The sequence below is a fragment of the Melitaea cinxia genome, chromosome 5 (genome assembly GCF_905220565.1).
Source record: "Melitaea cinxia chromosome 5, ilMelCinx1.1, whole genome shotgun sequence".
NCBI lineage: Eukaryota > Metazoa > Arthropoda > Insecta > Lepidoptera > Nymphalidae > Melitaea > Melitaea cinxia.
The window spans coordinates 18092106-18112970 of record NC_059398.1 but is presented as its reverse complement, the minus strand read 5'-3'; the positions used below and the strand labels follow the sequence as shown (position 1 = coordinate 18112970).

The 20865-nt window shown below is 38.0% G+C and overlaps 1 protein-coding gene across 1 annotated transcript in view; it reads left to right on the top strand.

Annotated features, from left to right (window-relative positions):
• LOC123653908 overlaps positions 1 to 20148 on the top strand; it is a 50891-nt gene extending 30743 nt beyond the window's left edge. The window contains exons 7-10 of the mRNA XM_045589885.1: positions 8962 to 9096; positions 15708 to 15843; positions 18047 to 18208; positions 18937 to 20148. Coding sequence (XP_045445841.1) covers positions 8962 to 9096; positions 15708 to 15843; positions 18047 to 18208; positions 18937 to 20148 — 1645 coding nt within the window. The remainder of the gene's footprint in view (positions 1 to 8961; positions 9097 to 15707; positions 15844 to 18046; positions 18209 to 18936) is intronic.
• Positions 20149 to 20865: the final 717 nt, after the last annotated feature.

Genomic DNA, 20865 nt, shown 5'->3' with positions numbered 1-20865 from the left:
AATATGTGCAAGTGCATGTGTGTGGTCACAAACTCATTGTAAAGTTTTATACATGAACCAACTTATACTTGTGAAATAATGCTTTTTCCGTCTTTTTTTTCATCTACATTCTGCACTATATGAATGCTGTCCTTGAGAAATACCTCTAATGGATCTGCTCAATAAAAACACAGGTTATACTGCGACGGTTTTATCAAGAAATTATGAATGCATTCACGTATCAGATTCAATTTCAATTACTTTTTTTTTTATAACATAAAAGTTTTATCATTTTAAAAACCACTTACATTTACCGATAGAAAAAATTGTTTTGTAAACATGCTGACTAATAATCTATACTAATATTATAAAGCCGAAGAGTTTGTTTGTTTGTTTGAACGCGCTAATCTCAGGAACTACCGGTCCAATTTCAAAAATTCTTTCAGTGTTAGATAGCCCATTTATCGAGGAAGGCTATAGACTATATACCATCACGCTAAGACTAATAGGAGCGGAGCACCAATAAATAATGATTCAAAATGTTTTTTTTTTCCTTTTGGGAGCTTACGCTGCGTAAGCTGCGGGTTCGGGTTAAAGTTAGCACTAGCCCAAAGCAAGTATTCTACGTGGACGAAGTCGCGTGCAGAAGCTATTTTTATTATAAGGAGGAAAGTTTTCATTAATATTGGTTGGAAATTATGATTAAAAGTGAAGCTTTCACTGATTCGGAATGTAAATTCTGCAGAAGAATCTACAAGAAACTATGCAGGTAGTCTTAAAAAAACTGTATTTTAATACAAAAATTGATAATATCTTGCATGAGATACAGCGTCGCTAAATCCACACATCTTTAACATTTATAGAATTTTAAACCGAATAATAAGCTTTAGCTCTTAATTTATTTTCAATACAAGTAGATTGCTATTATGCTATGTTATCGCTGAGTGATAAAAGTTTAACGAAAGAAAATGCAAAAACCAAATCATGGTCACGCTAATTTGAGGGAAAAAGTAGCCTTCGTCGGTAAGTGTGCTATCCGATGTAAAAAGAATTTTTCAATTCCAGCCAGTATATCCTTTTTTGATATAACTAGGTCGGAAAACAAGCATACGGCTCAACTTGTGGTAAGCGATTACCGTAGCTTTTAGACGTCTGCAACACCAGAAGCATTGCAAGCGCGTTGCCGACCCAATCCTCATTCCCTCCAGGATCTGTGATCACCTTACTCACCAACAGGAACACAACACTACTTGTATTATTTATCTGTGATCTGTGAAGGTCGAGGTACTACCCCCGTCGGGCTGCTTCGTATTTCGAGAAGGAAATATCCTGTTGTGCCCTACCTCAGTTAATAATGAAATTAGTGCGTTTAAACAAACAAAAAAAAAACTTTTCAGCTTTATAATATTAGTATAGATGTCAATGACCTCGGAAGCTCAAAAAGATATAAAATACTTTTCATTTCGTTGCGGTGAAATTTTTCTCAATAGACTACTAATTTTTTTATTACATATCAAAGAGAGAGCTCTCGTGAAAGTGGTCTGTGGTCGGCTTGATTACGCTCTCTTACACATCAGTCACAAAGGACGTATTGTAGTCATTGAACAATTTTAATATCTTAAAAATAATTTGAACTTTGGTTGATACACTCATATTTTTTAACCGACTTAAAAAAGGAGAGGTTCTTAATTCAAATGTATTACTTTTTTGTGTGTTTGTTGTAAGTCTTAATTGGGTGGAAAGATTCCGATGTTTCTTTTTATTGTTGAATGGTGGTGCGTGTCACGTGGTCTCATTTAAATTTAATTGAAATCTGACGAGTACTTTTTGTACGTGACGCCGAGTGACGGCGCGTTGGCGCAACGGTTACAGCCATGGATTGTATCTGTTGCGCTGACGGTTGCGTGTTCGATCCCCGCAAATGACAAACATTTGTATTGGCCATACAGGTATTTGCCGTGGTCTGGGTGTTTGTGCAGTCCTTGTGGGTCTCCCCACCGTGCCTCGGAGAGCACGTTAAGCCGTCGGTCCCGGTTGTTATCATGTACACCTGATAGCGATCGTTACTCATAGTAGGGAATATATCCGCCAACCCGCATTGAAGCAGCGTGGTGGATTAAGCTCTGATCCTTCTCCTACATGGGGAAAGAGGTCTATAGTGGGGAAAGAGGTCTATATAGAGGCCCAGTAGTGGGATATTACAGGCTAAAGCGAGTGCTTTTTGAGTTATCTGTAATGATGAGTATTTACATGACTCTTTTTTCGTCGCCCTACGTTATATACAGTAGGTAGATCTAATTGAAGTCGGTTTTTATTAAAAAACGATAAATATAAAATATGTATTGTAAAAAGATCTTTCTCATTTAGCTCCAGTTTAAATTACATGCATTTGCACATGCCTTACGTTTTTTGATGTAAATTTTTTTTAGGCGAATGAGGGTACAATTTTTACGGATGAAACGGCAACGTTTTTGTCGATGGCGCTGGAACGGAAATCTAAAGCTTTAGATTTGTATAAATATAAACGAGACTTAAAAATTTGCCAAAGATGTTTCACTTCTGACATGTGCACTTTGTATTTTGTAAGTGACATCACCCCTTACAAAATAAAATCGATCCCCGGGAACGATATTGAGTACTTTGAGAAACACTGGTCTAAACCATAGTCTACATTCTATAGTTTGTATCATGACAATCATAAAATATTCTTAAAATGATATCATTAAAAGCTTTCGATGGAACTTAATTGATTTGCGCTTGTTTTAAACATTTAAGTTTATCGGAGTCGGGAATCTTTCATCAACAGAAACAGGTTTCGTTTCAAAGAGGATTTACATACATGTAAATGAGAATTGACATTCTGTGGTAACATTTTTTATATAAAAACAATTTAATTGCATCAGTGAATGTTTGCTTAACCGTCTTAATGACATATTCATTGGATACAAGCGAAGAAAAAGTAAATAATGATAGACCTGATCAATTTCTCAAACCATGACAATCTATTGTCAGGTCTTGAGCCTAAACTACTGTTTCTATTTGACTCATTTTTAATAGCTTAGAACTAGTATGTTATATACGTAACTTTATTTAACGCCTTGTATGAATATTGTGTTTATAAACTCATATATTGGTAGGTATATCAATGTATGTCTAGTATATAGAGGATGTTTTGAAGAGTAATTAACACGACTTATAGAAAAAAAAAACAGTCCAGCGTTGAGTGTACGTAGAATAATAATTATGTTGCAGGCAAACGAAAAAAAAACGACTTCAATTATATCGACAAGTAATACAAGATGATGAAAAATTTGTCAAGTAAATACGCTATTACTCCAAAAGCTGTAATCAGATCTCGATGAAATTTCAATGTGACCAAATGATAAACGTTTTCGATTAAATTAAAAATCATCAAAATCGGTACACCCAGTAAAAAGTTATGCGGATTTTCGAGGGTTTCCCTCGATTTCTCTGGAATTCCATCATAAGATCCTGGTTTTCTTATCATGGTACCACACCAGGGATATCTCCTTTCCAACAAAAAAAGAATTATCAAAATCGGTTAATAAACGACGAAGTTATCCCCGAACATACATTAAAAAATACATATACGGTCGAATTGAGTAACCTCCTCCTTTTTTGTCATCATCATCATCATTACAGCCTATACAGTCCACTGCTGGACATAGGCCTCCACAAGTTTACGCCAAAAATAACGTGAACTCATGTGTTTTGCCCATAGTCACCACGCTGGGCAGGCGGGTTGGTAACCGCAGGCGGGTTGGTCCTTTTTTGTAGTCGGTTTTATTGATACAAAATCAAAACTAACTTTAAGAAGCGTGTATTAAAAGACCAATGTCGTAAAACTAATTTAATCCTTTTAATTTATTAAAGGTTAGGTCTCGTTTACATTAAAAAAAAGAAAATCAGTAGCTTTGATACTATCGGCTTCATTAATTTTACAAATATCTAACGCAAATAAAATCAATCAACGATTTGATAAAATTAAAACTTCTTTTTTTGACTTACCCCTTTTGAGTTCACAAATTTTGTGAAAAAGAAGAAAAAATGAAACCAGCCGATTAAGGCAGATGACAATACATTTTTTTTTTATGTCACTAGGTCGACAAACAAGCGTACGGCTCACCTTATGGTAAGCGATTACCGTAGCTTATAGACACCTGCAACACCAGAAGCATTGCAAGCGCGTTGCTGACCCACAATCCCCAATCCGCCCCAGGAGCTCTGGTCACCTTACTTACCAACAGGAACACAATACTGCTTGAAAACAGTATTATTTAGCTGTGGTCGTCTGTAAGGTCGAGGTACTACCCCAGTCGGGCTGCTCCATATTAGAATTAGCTCCATTAAAGACGTTTTTTTTTTCTTACTTAAAAATTAAGATTTTTTTATAAAAAATGTTGCCACCTACAACTAACTCTCTCTCTCTCTCTCTCTCTCTCTATCTCTCTCTCTCTCTCTCTCTCGCTCTCGCTCTAAAGCTCTCTCACTCTATCTTCCTCATCTAACCTCTACTGTTCCTAAGTAAATACAAAATAAATAAAAGGAAATCTAATATATAAAATTCTCGTATCGCGGTGTTTGTGGGTGCATATTATTATATATTATTTTGTGTGCATATCGGGTAGGTCTGAGAATCGACCTACATCTATTTTTCACTCCCGTAAGTTATGAGGAGGTTGAGAATGTTAATAAAATATATGGCAAAACAACGTTTGCGGAGTCAGCTAGTAAATCTATAAATTATCACACCATTCAAGTGAAGTGTAACCCTTAAGATCAGAAACTTGATTCTAATTGTAAGTGTAAAACTAAGTTGCGCAATAAACAGAACTAACAACTTACAAATTTAGGACTGTACCCATTTTCGTATCAATAAAAACCTTATTGAAACAAATTCATACCATTTCTAGATACCATAACAATTACCTAAGCCATTGCTGTGAAATAAATAAAATTCAATGCAATTTCACCGTTTAAAGCATTTTATGTTTTATTTCTATAAAGAAATATGTTTATTTCAGTTTGCATCGAAGGCGCTGATTGTCAGTGCAATGCGCTTGCGTTCAAGATAATCGTATGCCTTATTCGGCGCCGTCGTAACAATATCTTGCCGCCGAGCATTGATGCATTTCAATCATATGTTTAATGGAAGAGTATAGTTAGTTAATTCCGCCTATCGCAGTCCACTGCTGGACATAGGCCTCCCCAAGTTCGTGTCAAACACCCCGGTTTTCCGCAATCCTTATCCAGTCTCCACCGTCAATCATACTCAGAGCGTCGGCCTAGCGGGCCGGAGAGAGTCCCACACTGCGTTTCCGCTCACAGGACACGCTTGATCCAGCGGCCATCGGTCCTGCAACACAGATGACCATCATTCCCATTTCAATTTTCTAATTCTGTGGGTTCTTTAAGCAAGAATCCAAGCATAGCCCGTTCCATTGCATGTTGAGCGACTTGCGTAGGAGGTATATTAGATAAATATTTTAATAGCTTTTAAAAGAAAATTTTAAATTACTTTAGATTAACAAAACTAATTAAATTAAATAATAAATGAATGGATTATGAATATCAACGAAAATGGTGATTTTAGGTTTTGACATAGACACATATTTGAATGTCTCTGGTAAATAACAAATTAGTAGAATGACAAACCGTTAGGTTATAGGTACGTATATTTTAAATTGCATCTTAACACGAATTGAGTGTAATTTTCTGTTATCGCTCCGGTGCGTTCACGTTCCTCATGAGCCTATGACTTAAAGCCCTTCACACGATACGGTGCGGTTGCGACGCGGCGTCTTTGCGAATACGCTGCGGTTTCCTAAATTCCTACATAAGTATACCTACTCTGTCACCACACCACACACTCATTCGTCTTAAGACAAGACAGGAAGGAGTATTTATTTTATTTGTTTATTTTATACTTTATTGTACACCACAAACAAAGTATAAAGATAGTTACAGACGGTGAAGAGTGTAAGTAGAGCGAATTGGCAACGACTAATGTTTGCGCAGCAAATGGACGGGTGCATGGTGTTGTTATGCAAAAAAATGAGTGACAGTGAGGAAAGCATCGACGTGGATTATCTAATTTCAAAAATTCTCACCTAGGCAATTTGTATTCTAAAAATAAAAATTCGAAAGACGATTAGCCTAGTCAACACTCTTTTCATCGCTGCAGAGACGCCGCCGTAAAAACTTTGCGACGCCGTACTGTTCGTGTGGAATGGCTCTAAACGCAGTTGCGTACGCGTAGCGATCGTGGGAAAACTTGCTCCAAACTTTTCAAGCATTTATCACCATTTTACAAACCTCAGAGATAATAGACGCTAATGTAGTTAAGATTTACGGCTGTGTGTTTTTCTGTTGCTGCAGTACGTAAATTAAGTTTTATGCTTCAAAGAAATTTTCTTAGATAAGAAACGTTGGTTTTTCTAAAAGTGACTTTTATTTTAATTGATAATATTATAACACGATAAACAAAATAAGAATTTAGATCATGTGTATGCATATATAGGTACCTACTATCTGAAAAAGTGTGTGTACTTATGTATGTACGGTAAGAAGTTGTACTTCATTGGCTAGCTAACTTCACGTTGCTAACTTCTTCTTCGTTGAATACGCGCCAAGAGAAGTAGGTATAACTCCAAAAACTTGCAGTTAAATATAACATTGTAGGAACAAAGAATATGAAATAATAATGCTGTCGCTTCCACACACAGATTGTATTTCCTGCTGTGACCTATACCTCTGTATAAAATGTAGCATCCGAATAAATCTTGAAGTTACAATAAATAATTATATAGTTACATAATGTCATCCATTGCCATCCATCAGACAGAATAATTATCCAAATTGCGACTCATATGTGCGATAGTTAATATTACGCACAACTAAAATTATAATACATTGATCAACAAAATCAAGACGTAGGTTGCGCTTCTAAATGTATTAACGAATAAGGCTGCACAATACAGAGGAAAGTCCAAAGAGGTCGTAGGTGTCGAGTACAAGGTCTTACCATCAATTTGTAGGGTGAACATGGTTTCGATATCTTATAAGTACATGTGAATAATGTAAAGTTAAATCATTTATGCGTAATCACATCGTGGGAGTCAAATACAATGAATTGTATTTCAACACGTTGTTAGTAAAACATGGTAAATCCGTAGCACACCTATTTTAAATGTAAGCGCTTAAATTAAGGCGTTTAATTTGAATATTATAAAATCGTTTGAATATTAGATTATTACCGAAAATATAACTATTAATTTGTGCTAATGAAAATAATAACTAATAGTCTCAAAATATTCCCAAAGCCACGACGCGGCACGGTCAGCGAACCGCCCCAGGCGTCCCGATCCGTAACCCGTAACTCCATACTCGTACCCGCACATCTCGACTCTGCTAAACGGTCGATAGGCCCGCAGCCCACTCACGGTCAGTGCACCGCCGCGGGCCAGGATCACGAATACACATTAAATACCGTACAGTAACACCTCACTATCGCTTGTCTTGTAAATCGTAGCGAGACGAATGAGTGCTTATAATACGATAAACCACTTCCAAGGAGGGAGGTGTCAGGATGTTGTACTCGAATATTAAATTTTATTACGTATCGTTTCATTATTTACATTATTTCGATGCAATAAATATCGAATATATCGCATAACAGCATAAGACAATAAAAGTGCGAAGTCAATTTTTTTATTATTATTTAAATTTAACATCCATAGGCTCTCAAATTCCCACGCTTTTTATTACACATCATGAATTAAAATCCTACAGATCGACAGTCCTGCAACTGCCTAGTAAAGCTTGGACGCGGTCCGACGCTGGCAGTATTTGTCTGTTACTAATGCCTTATTTTTTGAAACGAAGTTCCTTAAAGCAGGCTTGACATTTGGCTGGGCGACCGAACTGAAAAAAATGTGATACTAAAACCGTAAGAAAGATATATAACGGCAGTGACGTAATATCAGTCACACGACTGTATAATATGACGTTTGTAAAACTAAACTGCATATTATCTGCGACGTTGCATAAAGTTTCGAAGGACTACCGTATTAATATATTTTAAATGTACAGCACAAAATGTTTGATATTGTTTCTATTTATTTCGCTGACTTTTGTGCATATTGAATTTGTATCTTGTTCCAGCTTTTTCAGTTGATTTTCTATTAGTTGTTCTTCACGCAGGCGGGTTTTTTGTTTTTTTTTTTTTTTAAATTATTATTTTAATATATTAAGCACTAAGGGCGTGTAGTATATTGTTTTATGGTGTGTTTTTTTTTTGTCGCGTAGTAGTAGAAATAAAAACTTCCAGTTTTAGAGCCTACACAGGTATTAATTAAGTTGTTTACCTTAGGAACAGACGACCATGTGTGTATGTTATAAGATATTTATTTATTATTTACTTATGATAAATAGCCTCAATATTCTCCACTCTCCGACAGTATAGTCGAAACAGCACTGAATTTATACGATACTACTACTACTTTACTTGCAAACTTTAAATTCAATAGAAATTAATGGCTAGGATTTATTCTAGGGATGATAAGATTTTCAAGTACAAAACCTCAGCGGTTTTGATAACTAAAGCAAATGTTTGATAATAGTATTTTCCGTAAAAAAAAAAAAACGAGTACTTTAGACCACACGACTAAAGTAAAACTTCTTTAGTAACTCTCTTTCTGTCTTCACTAACTTAATATATCTCACTCTCAACTTCCGTTCGTCTCGCCCGATCACAGTTTTCGTATCGCGCTCGTCATTCTTTAACTAGCTTAGTCCCCAAATAAGGCGTGCGTAAATAAGTTACTTCAAAAATCGATGGGTACTTTCACGATGGACCCAGACAATTACAGAACTCGCTAGTAATCTAATTCATTATTTTTCTTTTATCACATATATAAAATATAAATCTGTTATGAATTTTGAACTCCATTTTGCTTCCAGCACGGTGCGTGAGTACGGTGGTTCTGCGTCATTGGTGTCTGCGGAGGTACGAGAAGGCACCTGGAGCGCGACGCCGCGAGGCGCGGGGCTCGTAGTTGAGTGGGCGGAGAACCCTGCCGTTAAGCCCGGGGACAGGTGAGTTTACTTTCCTCATCTAACATACCATATCGACGGGCCCGAAGAACAAAATCGTATCTGCAAAATTACCAAATCACAGTATGTAGCTTAGAAGTTCTGCTAAAATACAATCATTTACTACTTACGCAAATAAAGATGATCTTTGGAAAATCATTGCAAAAGCTAATCAGGAACTTTGTTTATTTATTTCTACATGTTTATAAAGACTTTAACTTTTATTTTAGGCTAAAATTAATTCTTATAATATTATAGGGATTTGTTCTTCGGAACTACCTAGCACTTATCGAAATATACGATTTTGTTTTAGGAAATTGAATTAAAAAATAGTAACCCATGTGAACATATGATGTTTTTCTCCGATAATTTAGTCGACAATATAATAGTATGTGCACATTTATATTAAAGGAAACACAATTATTTTTAATAATCAAAGCTTTAATAATATAAAAGTAGCACAGTGGGATCTTCGTTACAAAACAAACGTCAAATAGGTGTTATAAATTCTCTCATTATTACTAGATAAATCATCATAAAATATAAAAGAAAATAAACTTTAACAAAAATTAAACAATTACTCTTATTTCTTGGTCCATTCAGGAGAATACTTATTTAAAATCACAGTTTCAATTACAATTACTAATTAAGTCCTAAACTTTCTACTTAGTTTTTATATTTTATATTAGTTTTTTAATCACAGCAACAACAAGTCTCAAACTTTTTATCATTATTACATAAATCAATATTATGGTTAAGATTCATCGTCATATATGTATATCGTTTCTTTCATCATTGCAATCAGAATTATAATATGGTAAAGATTTAAAGAATACTGCATTGAATGAATTTATGACACCAGAATCACACATGCTCAGTAAATCTTTATATTTAGCTTTTGTTAGCTTGAGAGGTGACGAATAAGCATACTCTAATACAGATAAAATATTAGCTGAGTTTCTTGTATCGCTGAAAACAATGAAGCATTCATAAGTTTCTTTGATTTCATCATTCCATTATCATTCCAGCCTATTGCAATCCACTACTGGACATAGGGCTCCACAAGTTCGCGCCAAAAATACGTGAACTCATGTGTGTTGCCCATAGTCACCACGCTGGACAGGCAGGTTGGTGACCGCAGGGCTGGCTTTGTCGCACCTAAGACGCTGCTGCCCGTCTTCGGCCTGTGTGTTTCAAAAAGCCAGCGGTTAGATGGGTATCCCGCCATCGGTCGGCTTCTTAAGTTCCAAGGTGCTACTGGAACCTTGTTATCCCTCAGTCGCCTCTTACGACACCCACGGGAAGAGAGGGGGTGTCTATATTCTTTGGTTTAAATTACACTTATAATACAATTTATTCGGTTCCGATTTATCAACGAAAACTTCCTTAATCTTAGTCCACAATATTTTCTGTTATCTAAAATTCTTGTTTCACAAAACATTTTTGAATAAAAAAGTTACGGGTTTCTGTAAAGAGCTCACTATAGACGGCGCCACGGTTCGCTTAAACCGAAATTAAAAAGTATCATATCGAAAATTTCGCTCGAGTGGGTGTATCGTTCCATAGCTTAATTGGCTAGAGCGCCGACACGGTACGTCGGAGACGCGGGTTCGAACCCCGCTGGAGCGGTCAATTTTTGATATGATATTCAAAAATGTTTAGAATTCCTAATGTGGGTAACACAAAAATAAAATCTTAGATATTCTTGTTTCACAATTTGTCATTTATGTGAACCTTAAAATTATGAAAATTTTCTTGTGTCATATTTTTTACTACATACGGTTCTCCTTTTGTTTTTACCCCTCTTACAAGTAAATGCCATTCATCTACAGTGTAAATAGTTTTTGAAGAAGAGGACCGCTCTATAAGGGCATGCACACTGTCTCCCTTGTTCTGCGTATGTCCCTTTTCAAGAAATCGATGTGTGATTGATGCCTTGTACTTTTTGGCTGTATAAAAATATGAAAAAAAAGACAAATATATTCCGATTTTGGCCAGCAAAACTATCTGACCAGAAACGAAATTCTTTGGCTCCTTGTTCTATAGTTTTTATTTACGATTTCGCGATATTGACGCGTGGTTCTTTATTGAAGCATTCCAGTCTTTGTTCTTTTGTTATTTTATCCACACACTTATTCCTACAACTACAGGGCTTTCCCATTATTTTTTCACCAACAAATTTACCTCGCTTTGATACATAGCTCTTTCCAAGCAAACTTTTTCTTTTCACGTCAGACCAGTCTTGCTCATGTACCAAACGTTTCTTTGATCCTTGCTTTCGCGTCATTTCTGGTATTAAGTTAGATGCACTAATGTTTAGCAATCGAATTGAATCAACCCAACTAGTATGATCGGGACAAAAAGGGTCATTACATTTTATGTGTATATTAACGGGGGAAGGCATTGGAGTAGCTAAAACCATATGTGTATTTATATATGGCACAGAAATTCTAGGATCTTCAAATTCTCAAACTCTTTAATGTAAACAGCTGGTGAGTTATTAAACTAGAGGTTACTTCTATATTTAATGGTGTAAGCACTTCGTCAGGATGTGAGGTTTGTACTAAATGAGGAGGTGGTGAATCAAGATGCTCGCAGTTGGCTTGAAAAATATCGGTATTAACTTCATGTTGATAGCCTAATACGTTTGTGTGAACCTTTTCATCAAAAACATGCCAAATTTTTGCCATATCGACGTCGATATTCTGAGCCGTTGGTGGCAAAAGAGACATGTTGGTGTTACGTTGACCGGCAGATTCTGTCAAAATGAAAATAAAAATGTATTTCATTTGTGTGGTATTATATTTAAAAACTATTGATTTATATTCTAGTTATAATTTTTTTCTTAAAAAGAGGTTAAATTCGATACTTTTGAGTAGAACATGCTCGCATGTTAAAACTTATACGACAAACAAAATCGTTTATTTAGATACAGCAACATTTTTTGGGTACAATTTCATACAACAAGGTCGTATGTGCTAAAGCGATGACTGACTTTAAACTGATTTTTGTCGAACGAAAACTTATGTGAAACTACTGGGATAAAATTAAATACACTACAATTAAGTATTTTAGTGTCTATAAAATATAGGTAAATGAAATATGTTGATTGTTAAGGAACGATTAAATGGGTTATAGATTTCTGTAGAACAACATTGTAAATTAACAAACGACCAAAAGATACGCATTTTAGATAATTTTGGCAAATTACTTTCTAGAGTTATAAAGTAACACCAGTAACTATTTTTTAATTACCTTAATGAAAAAAAAAATATCTATTACTTACCTTGTTTAGAGATTTCTTCGTCCTCGTTGCTACAAGTAGTTTGGATCGTCACTAATTTTATCCAAAAAAGGGCTTAATTTAATATTCTCTCTTTCTAGATACACCAGACATTGTGACAGTCACTTATTAATCACGAAACCTGAAATTACGATATTAAACCGAGTTCTCGAGGAATTCTCGATGTCTTGCTAAAATTTCCGACTTTGCCGAGTACAAACACGTGAATGACGATGGGTCGCGGCACGCACGGTTTCGGAGTGTAAAGAACAAGCTTGTATATGTGAATACATGTTTGTTCGCTGCAGTACATTGTAGATAAGATGATGTTCGCTTGAGTATTTAGAAAACTAAAAGACCAATAAATAAATAAAAAATATTGCCATGTAGCTTTTTGCATGTTTAATACGAATCAATAATAAAACAGATTTCATCTTATTTTTCCATAAGATTTTGTTCTTGGGACCCGTCGATATTATTACAGCATTGGTATCTATACTAATATTATAAAGAGGTAAAGTTTATAACTTTGTTTGTATGTAGGGGGTAATCTTCGCAAATACTGATCCGATCATGAAAATTCTTTCACTAACAGAAAACTACACTATTCAGGAGTGACATAGGCTACATTTAATTGAACAAAAAATTCAGTGAAAAATATTATATATAAACTTCTCGTGTCACAATGTTACAATACTCCTCCGAAACGACTGGACTGATTTTTATGAAGTTTTATGTGCATATCGGGTAGGTCTGAGAATCGGCCAACATTTATTTTTCATACAGCTAAGTTATAGGGCTAAGGGGGGTTAATAACATATATGGCAAAACAACGTTTGCGGGATCAGCTAGTTACAAATAAAATGAGGATGCAGCAGAAAGTATTCTGTGTCAAACGATTAAGTAAGTGAGCCTATGCACTAAAGATCGCTGACTATCGATCGTTATCGAGTATACATCCCACTGCTGGACATAGGCCTGTTTCTCCATGTATTAGAAGGATCGGAGCTAAATCCACCACGCTGCTCCACTGCGGGTTGGCTGAATTGGGCAGAAAATATCGTAATAAAGTTTGGGTATAGGTCTAGGTAGTCTCCAATGCCTCACCCTACCGAGGGACTACAAATCGAAAACTTTGGACTAGCCTGTTAGCGCAGTTTGTAGTAGCCCTGCTTTCTGTTCTGCGGGTTGCGGGTTCGATTCCCGCCTGAGTCTGGGTGTAATATAATATTTGTTTTTATATATTTATATATGTATTATTTCTATGTATGTTTATAAAAAAATAGTTATAACAGTCGGCTGTTACCTATAACACAAGCATTAAGTTGCTTACCATAGGAACAGACGACCGTGTGTGTATGTTATATGATATTTATTTATTATTTATTTTGTTCAAGTAGGTCGAAAGAGCACATTTCAATCATCACTTTATACAGTAGGTGGTCAGCTTAGTAAAGTGGCTTCATCATCGATGAGAAATGTAGGTTCTGTAGCAAGGAACCGACATGAAACTCTAGAATGAAAGTCTCCTATACATTGTTTAACTATTACAAATACAATCATTAATCAAATACAAGCATTATGCATTAAAGCCAGCGCCGATAAACCCACATTTCGTAGTCATTTATTTAATCTTGAGTTCATAATATGCTAGTCTGCTAAAGACTTTTTACTCTGGCCCTTGTAAAGACGTAAAGTTTTATGTTGTCATAAAACTGTTGCTTGCTTATCAATAAAACTTCCAAGTTTATAACCAATGAGATGTTAAGTTATAATTATGGGCAAAACGTTTAGCATTTTAATGTTGATGACCATGCATTTGAAAAATATCGTCAGCGTCGGATCACGTCCTCTAGCTTTACTAGACAATCTGACTGTCAATATGTCGCTTCAGTCTGTAATATATCACTGCTGGGCATAGCTGGGCTACTCGTTACCCATGTAGGAGAAGGATCAGAGATTAATCCACCACGCTGCTCCAATGCGGTTTGGCAGATATATTCCCTACTATGAATAATGATCGCTATTCAGGTGTACATGATAACAACCGGGACCGACAGCTTAACGTGTTCTCCGAGGCACGGTGGGGAGACCCACAAAGACTAACAACAAGACTGGAAATAAATATTTGTGTGAACATAAATATCCACTCAGAGCGGGAATCGAACCCGCGATCGTCGGTGTTTAGGCGCCGCCGACACGGCACACGCACCATTACAGCAGAGCGGTCCAATATATAATTAAATCGTCTGTAGGATAAGCGTAATCCATGATGTTAAACAAAAGGCATGGGTAAAAATTTTGATGACCAAAAAGGTTCCATTACAACTCTTAGTACAAATGTAAAAGCTACAAAAAAAAAAAGAAAGAAAGAAATTGAAAGCGCAAATTGTAATTTTTTTTAATCTATGTTTTATAATACAAAATTTGCTGTGTTTTAATTATACGGACCCCTCGAACAACAAATGTCAGGCTGCATCAGATATATTATTATTCGACATTCGTTACATCGGATTTATCGTCGCAACATCGGATAATACCTACGCTGCGATATTTATGAATTAATGACTGGACAGCGGCGATGCGTGTCGATTTTTATTAATCGTTATTAATAAATATTGATTGCTCCGATTTATACGGTTCGTATAATTATTTATAGGGGATTATCAATTTGTGAATAATGACCGTAGGATGAGTTGAATTTTAATGCTGTATGTATCGGGAGTGGGTTGACTTTTAACAATGATCTCACTTTACTACAGTTTAATACTAGTTTTATAATCGAATAAGACGAATGTAGTGACAAGGAATTATGTCTTAGACATTTTCGTTCAAAGCACCATGTGTTTCAACACCAAGAATTGAATTTTTTTTATATAGGTACGTTAACAGTAATTTTAAACTATTTTTAATGCTGTATTTTTTTTATTTGTCGAAATGTAATGAGTATTTAGTTTAGTAAGTTGCGGGTTCGATCCCCGCACATGACAAATATTTGTATTGGCCATACAGGTGTTTGCCGTGGTCTGGGTGTTTGTGCAGTCCTTGTGGGTATCCCCACCGTGCCTCGTGGAGCACGTTAAGCCGTCGGTTCCGGTTGTTATCATGTACACCTGATAGCGATCGGTACTCATAGTAAGGAATATATCCACCAACCTGTATTGGAGCAGCTTGGTGGATTAAGCTCTGATCCTTCTCCTACATGGGGAAAGAGGCCTATGCCCAGTAGTGGGATATTACAGGCTGAAGCGTTCAAGGGGTATTTATTGTTAAACGTTATTATTATTTTTCTATTTAAATAATTCTACAAATATTATGGCTTGCTACACAGGGTTCTGGAAGTGAACGGTACTTCGACGCTGTGCTGTAACCAGGAGGAGCTCCGGCGCTCGTCGCCCGCAGCCCCGACCCGCCTCGTGTTACTGCGCGCGCAGAGCGCGACAGCGCCATCTGCGCACTTCACACAGGTACCACAGAGCTACTAGAATTGACAGACGAATACTCTAAAATAATTTTATTACTAAATTTAATGAAGATGTATTTATTTATATGTGGTATGTAAATGTGTATATGCGCTTATTTTAATTGTAATACATTTATCCTCCTGGGGGATTGGGGATTGGGTCGGCAACGCGCTTGCGATGCTTCTGGTGTTGCAGGCGTCTATAAGCTACGGTAATCGCTTACCATCAGGTGAGCCGTACGCTTGTTTGCCGACCTAGTGACAAAAAAAAAATTGCGCTTTATGTCATAGTTGTTTTCATTTTTCATTGTCTTTATGATGGTTTCGGCAGGTCTTAGAGTCGGACGGATAAATAAATAAACAATATACTTAATGTCTCCCACAAGGATGAGAATCCATCGCTAGAGGTCCGGAAATACGCGACACAATCACAAACGCACAGACCACGACAACTAATCAATCAAATCATTCTTTACGGTCTAAATATTTTTCATGCGTGAATCACTGGGTAAATAATAATTGGTCAAGTTATTCGGATTCGATTTGCGCTGTTTTTATTATTCAACCGACTTCAAAATAGGAGAAGCTTGTCAATTCGAATGTATTTTTTATGTGGGTATGTTAGCTCTGAACTTTTTACTGGGCGGACCGATTTCGATTTTTTTTTATTCAAAAGCTAGCGCTTGCCACATGGTTCTATTTGAATCTAACCGAGATCTGATGTCTGCTTTTTGAATAATCTTTGATAACGACACTTGACATTTGGCTGGGCGACCGAACTGAAAAAAATGTGATACTAAAACCGTAAGAAAAATATGTAACGGAAGTGACGTAATATCAGTCACACGACTGTATAATATGACGTTTGTTAAACTAAATATTACTAGTAAACTTTTTAAAAATTATTTATGTAGTTTTACATATTCTTCACTTCGAAGATTCCGCAATGCTTGAAGACAAAAGTTTTCGAGCAATGCGTCCTGCCTGTGTTAACATACGGAGCCGAGACGTGGACACTGACCAAGGGACTGGTCCACAAGTTTAAAGTCGCTCAACGTGCAATGGAACGGGCTATGCTTGGGGTCTCTCTCAAAGACAGGATTAGAAATGAGACTATCCGCGAGAGAACGAAAGTAACCGACATAGCCCACAGAATTAGCAAGTTGAAGTGGCAGTGGGCTGGTCATCTGTGTCGCAGGACCGATGGCCGTTGGAGTAGACGGGTCCTAGAGTGGAGACCGCGACTTGGCAAACGCAGTGTGGGACGTCCTCCGGCCCGTTGGACCGACGATCTACGTAAGATTGCCGGTGTAGGCTGGATGAGGATTGCGGAAGACCGGGATGTGAGGCGCGAACTTGGGGAGGCCTATGTCCAGCAGTGGACTGCGATAGGCTGAAGTGAGTGTGATGTTATGTAGTTTTGTACTGTCGACAAAAATAAATAAAGACCTGTTTTTTTATTTCACTTAATAGTTTAGTTAGGTATTTGTTATTTTCTAAAATACTAAATTTCCTAAATACTTTTATGTACTTAATTAAAAAACAATAAAAAAAATTAAAAAAAAAATCAAGAACTAGAAAATATATATAAAATTCAACACTTTTTTTTCATATTGTGTTGTTTCTATACTATCCGAAGGAACTTCGTTCCTACCTTGTGTCCCATGACACCACATAATTTTTTTTCGTCTACCTACGTTGTATTACTTGTCGATGTAATTGAATTCAGTATTTATTCGTTTAGGAAGAACACAATTATTTTAATTTATGTTTATCGAGAAAAGTTGTAGGTTTTAATATACATCAAACTATACCGTACCATGTAAATTAAGAGCGGAGCAATAACCCCAAAAACAATTAATAAATACCTTACAAACTAACAATAGTAAGAAAAAAAAAAACGAGCGTGCTTTAGACAACACGACTGAAGTAAAACTTCTTTAGCAATAGGCCTGCACTGTGTGTCTTAGATATACGAGAACTGTCTACGAGAGAAAGAAAATGTGTGCTCGCACCTCTCTCTTGCTACATTCGCCTCGCCCGTTCACACTTTTCGTAACACTCTCGTCGCGCATTCACCAGCTTACTCCTCAAGTCAAGCGTTCGTAAAGAAGTTTTACTTCAAAAAGGAATAACGCTTATATCATAACATAATTATCCTGTCTTTAACGCCCGAATTTGTATTAAAAGTAGAACATGTAACGCAGAAGGAGGCGGCGGCGTTGCGAATAGAGCTGGGCGCGCTGCGGGCCGCGGCCGAGCTGGCGGAGCGCGCCAAGGAGGGGCTGCGGGCGGACAACACGCGCCTCACGCACCGCATCTCCTACCTCGAGGAGCAGGTCGCCGAGCTGCTGGACCGCCACCCGCAGGTCGCTCTTGTTACAGACTAGCAGCTTATACACGCCTGCAACAACAGAAGCATCGCAAGCGACCAAAACCTCGCGGTCACCTTACTCGCCACTGGAACACGACACTGCTTGAAAGCAGTATTATTTAGCTGTGATCTTCTGTAAGGTCGAGGTAGTTCCACAGTCGGGCCGTCCCAGATTTTGAGCAGGATAATTCCCGCTGTGCCCTCCCTCACTTAAAACACTACAGCCTCCCTATATTATCTATGCCGTTATTTTAAACTAGATTTATCGGAGATACAATCAGTGTATTGACCGGGAGCGAAAAAAGATAGAGGCCGCTGTGTCGGCACCTACACGCTTATCCACAGACCCCAAAGATGGCGGTCGGAAATTAATATTTCTTTTTACTAAATAGGGATAATTTATGACTATCACTTATTAGTTATCAAATAACACGACAAACGAGTTTCTAAGTGTGAAAAATTGTAGATATTAGTTTGAATATTCTTTTTCTAGGTTCACTTTACAAGAACACAACCCCACTCAACGACAATCAGTAGGATTTTCTCTAGAGTCGGGAGTTTAGTACACATAACATACGAGCACAAAAGCCCAGCAGTAAGCCAGCCACTACAGACACTTGTATGGCATATACAAATGTTTGTCATGAGCGGGGATCGAACTCGTAACTGCAAGCTAACAGCCAGTAAATAAAAAATAATAATTTAATTTCTGTATCTTTACAGCTCCAGTCAGTAAGCAGTAATGACAGCTGTATTACCGTCAATAAAACAAAGAAGAACGTCACCAACATCAACATCACGAGCGAACCGCAGGCCAACACCAAAACAAGTCCCAAGTCTGAGGTGCAGGTGTTCCAAAAGGGACCCGATATTACCGCCATCGTGGCGAAGCTTCCTGGGCTGGACGGCGCAGAAGCTAACCTACCAGTAGTGAGGCCCAGGTCAAACGCTTCAGGCGCATCATCTCGAGTCGCAACCTCTCCAAAAACTTCGCCAACGCCAAATCGTCGATCTCATAGTTCACACAGTTTGGAACACAGAGCTGGTCGTATGCGCCACTCGCTTTCGCATCACTGCATTCACGATTACAGCACAGAAACAGACGCCGCTATTAGAATGATAGAGAGGAACCAAAGGCATATGGAAAAGCAACGCATGAAGACCGACCGATACAGCAAATCGAAAGAAGACAACTTCAGATCCGACAGCGATTTGGACACGAGAGACTCACAGTCGAGCGTGTATGATCAGAGAAGAACGGAAATAAAAAAAGCCGCCGAACGAATCGAGGAAAGCATCAAAAAGACGAATTGGGCCGAGAGAAAGACTCTATCTATCATCGAACAATTAAAGCGCTCGCAGCGGCTTCGGAAAATGAAAAAGAACGAAAGCGCAGAAAACATTCAAGTAGAATCCGAGAGGCACTACGTCTACAACCGAATAGACGGCAAAGTACTCGAGAACGCGCACAAATCGAGCCGACGGTCGTCCAAGCTGCACTCGAGGAGCGCAAAATCGTCCGAATTCGAGTCCGAGTGCTCCGACTTCCCGAACGGCGACGCGTACGGCAGCTCGCCGCGGCTCGACTACGGCTCCGAGAACCGGTCGAGGCTCAGCCACTACTCGAGGAACGAAGACGAGGGTAAGGCGAGGCCGACGCCGCCGCGGAAGCCGCTGCGGCTCTCGCTACACAAGGCCCGCAGCGCGCACTCGCTGGCCGACGGCAGCGAGTCGGAGGCGAGGCCGGGCGCGGAGGCGCAGTGCGGCGGCAAGCGGCCCGCCAAGCGCACGCACGCGGCCGAGCGCGGCGCGCGCGACGCCGGCCGCGCCACGCCGCGCCCCGCGCGCCGCCTCGCCGGCCTCGCGCCCGCCGCCGACGACCTCTACCCCGACGGCGTGCACTCGCGCCTCGGGCCGCCCAGGTGGTGCTCGTAGCGCCCGGGCGTCGCTGCTGTTACGGCTTGCAGATATTGCACGCTAGCTCGTACTAACAAGTGACTCAGTGTTACATCAAAGAATATTCGTAATAACAACGGTTACACAAAAATTGGACCAAATCTTGAATCATAGTCTACTTTTGACTTCTCAAACAACTGACGAGATAAGCACACTCGAGAAGACTCTCGCTCATTGAAGACAACTGTGATGTTGTGTTCCGACCGTCAAATATTAGATCGTCGCGCAATGAACAACACTTGTTCTATTTCAGAGCAGTTGACATTGCAGTTTATACATTATCAAATATTGGTATTATAAATAATTGGGCATTAAAAATGATGTAACCTAAGGCTCATAAAACAACGCTGAAAACCTACATCCCAACACGTAGTACGATACTCCTGTTCTCGATGGAAACTGCGGTAATTTTTTGATTACCATTGAAATTTGAACTGAGGCCAAACCTCATTCAAAACCCGATGCATCGATGTGAAAAGGCACTTATCCTTCAAAAGCAATTAGGTATATATATATCGTAATAGTACATTACTGAAAAATACGGGTTTCAAACCTTATATTTTTAGCTTTACACTGAAACAGGAACGGATTATGTGATGACTAGGAGAAATAATGTTGAACGTGACTTAACATAATTTGTATTTTTGATGTTGAACTATACCAATGTTGAATGTGTAAATATAAGTTAAACATGAG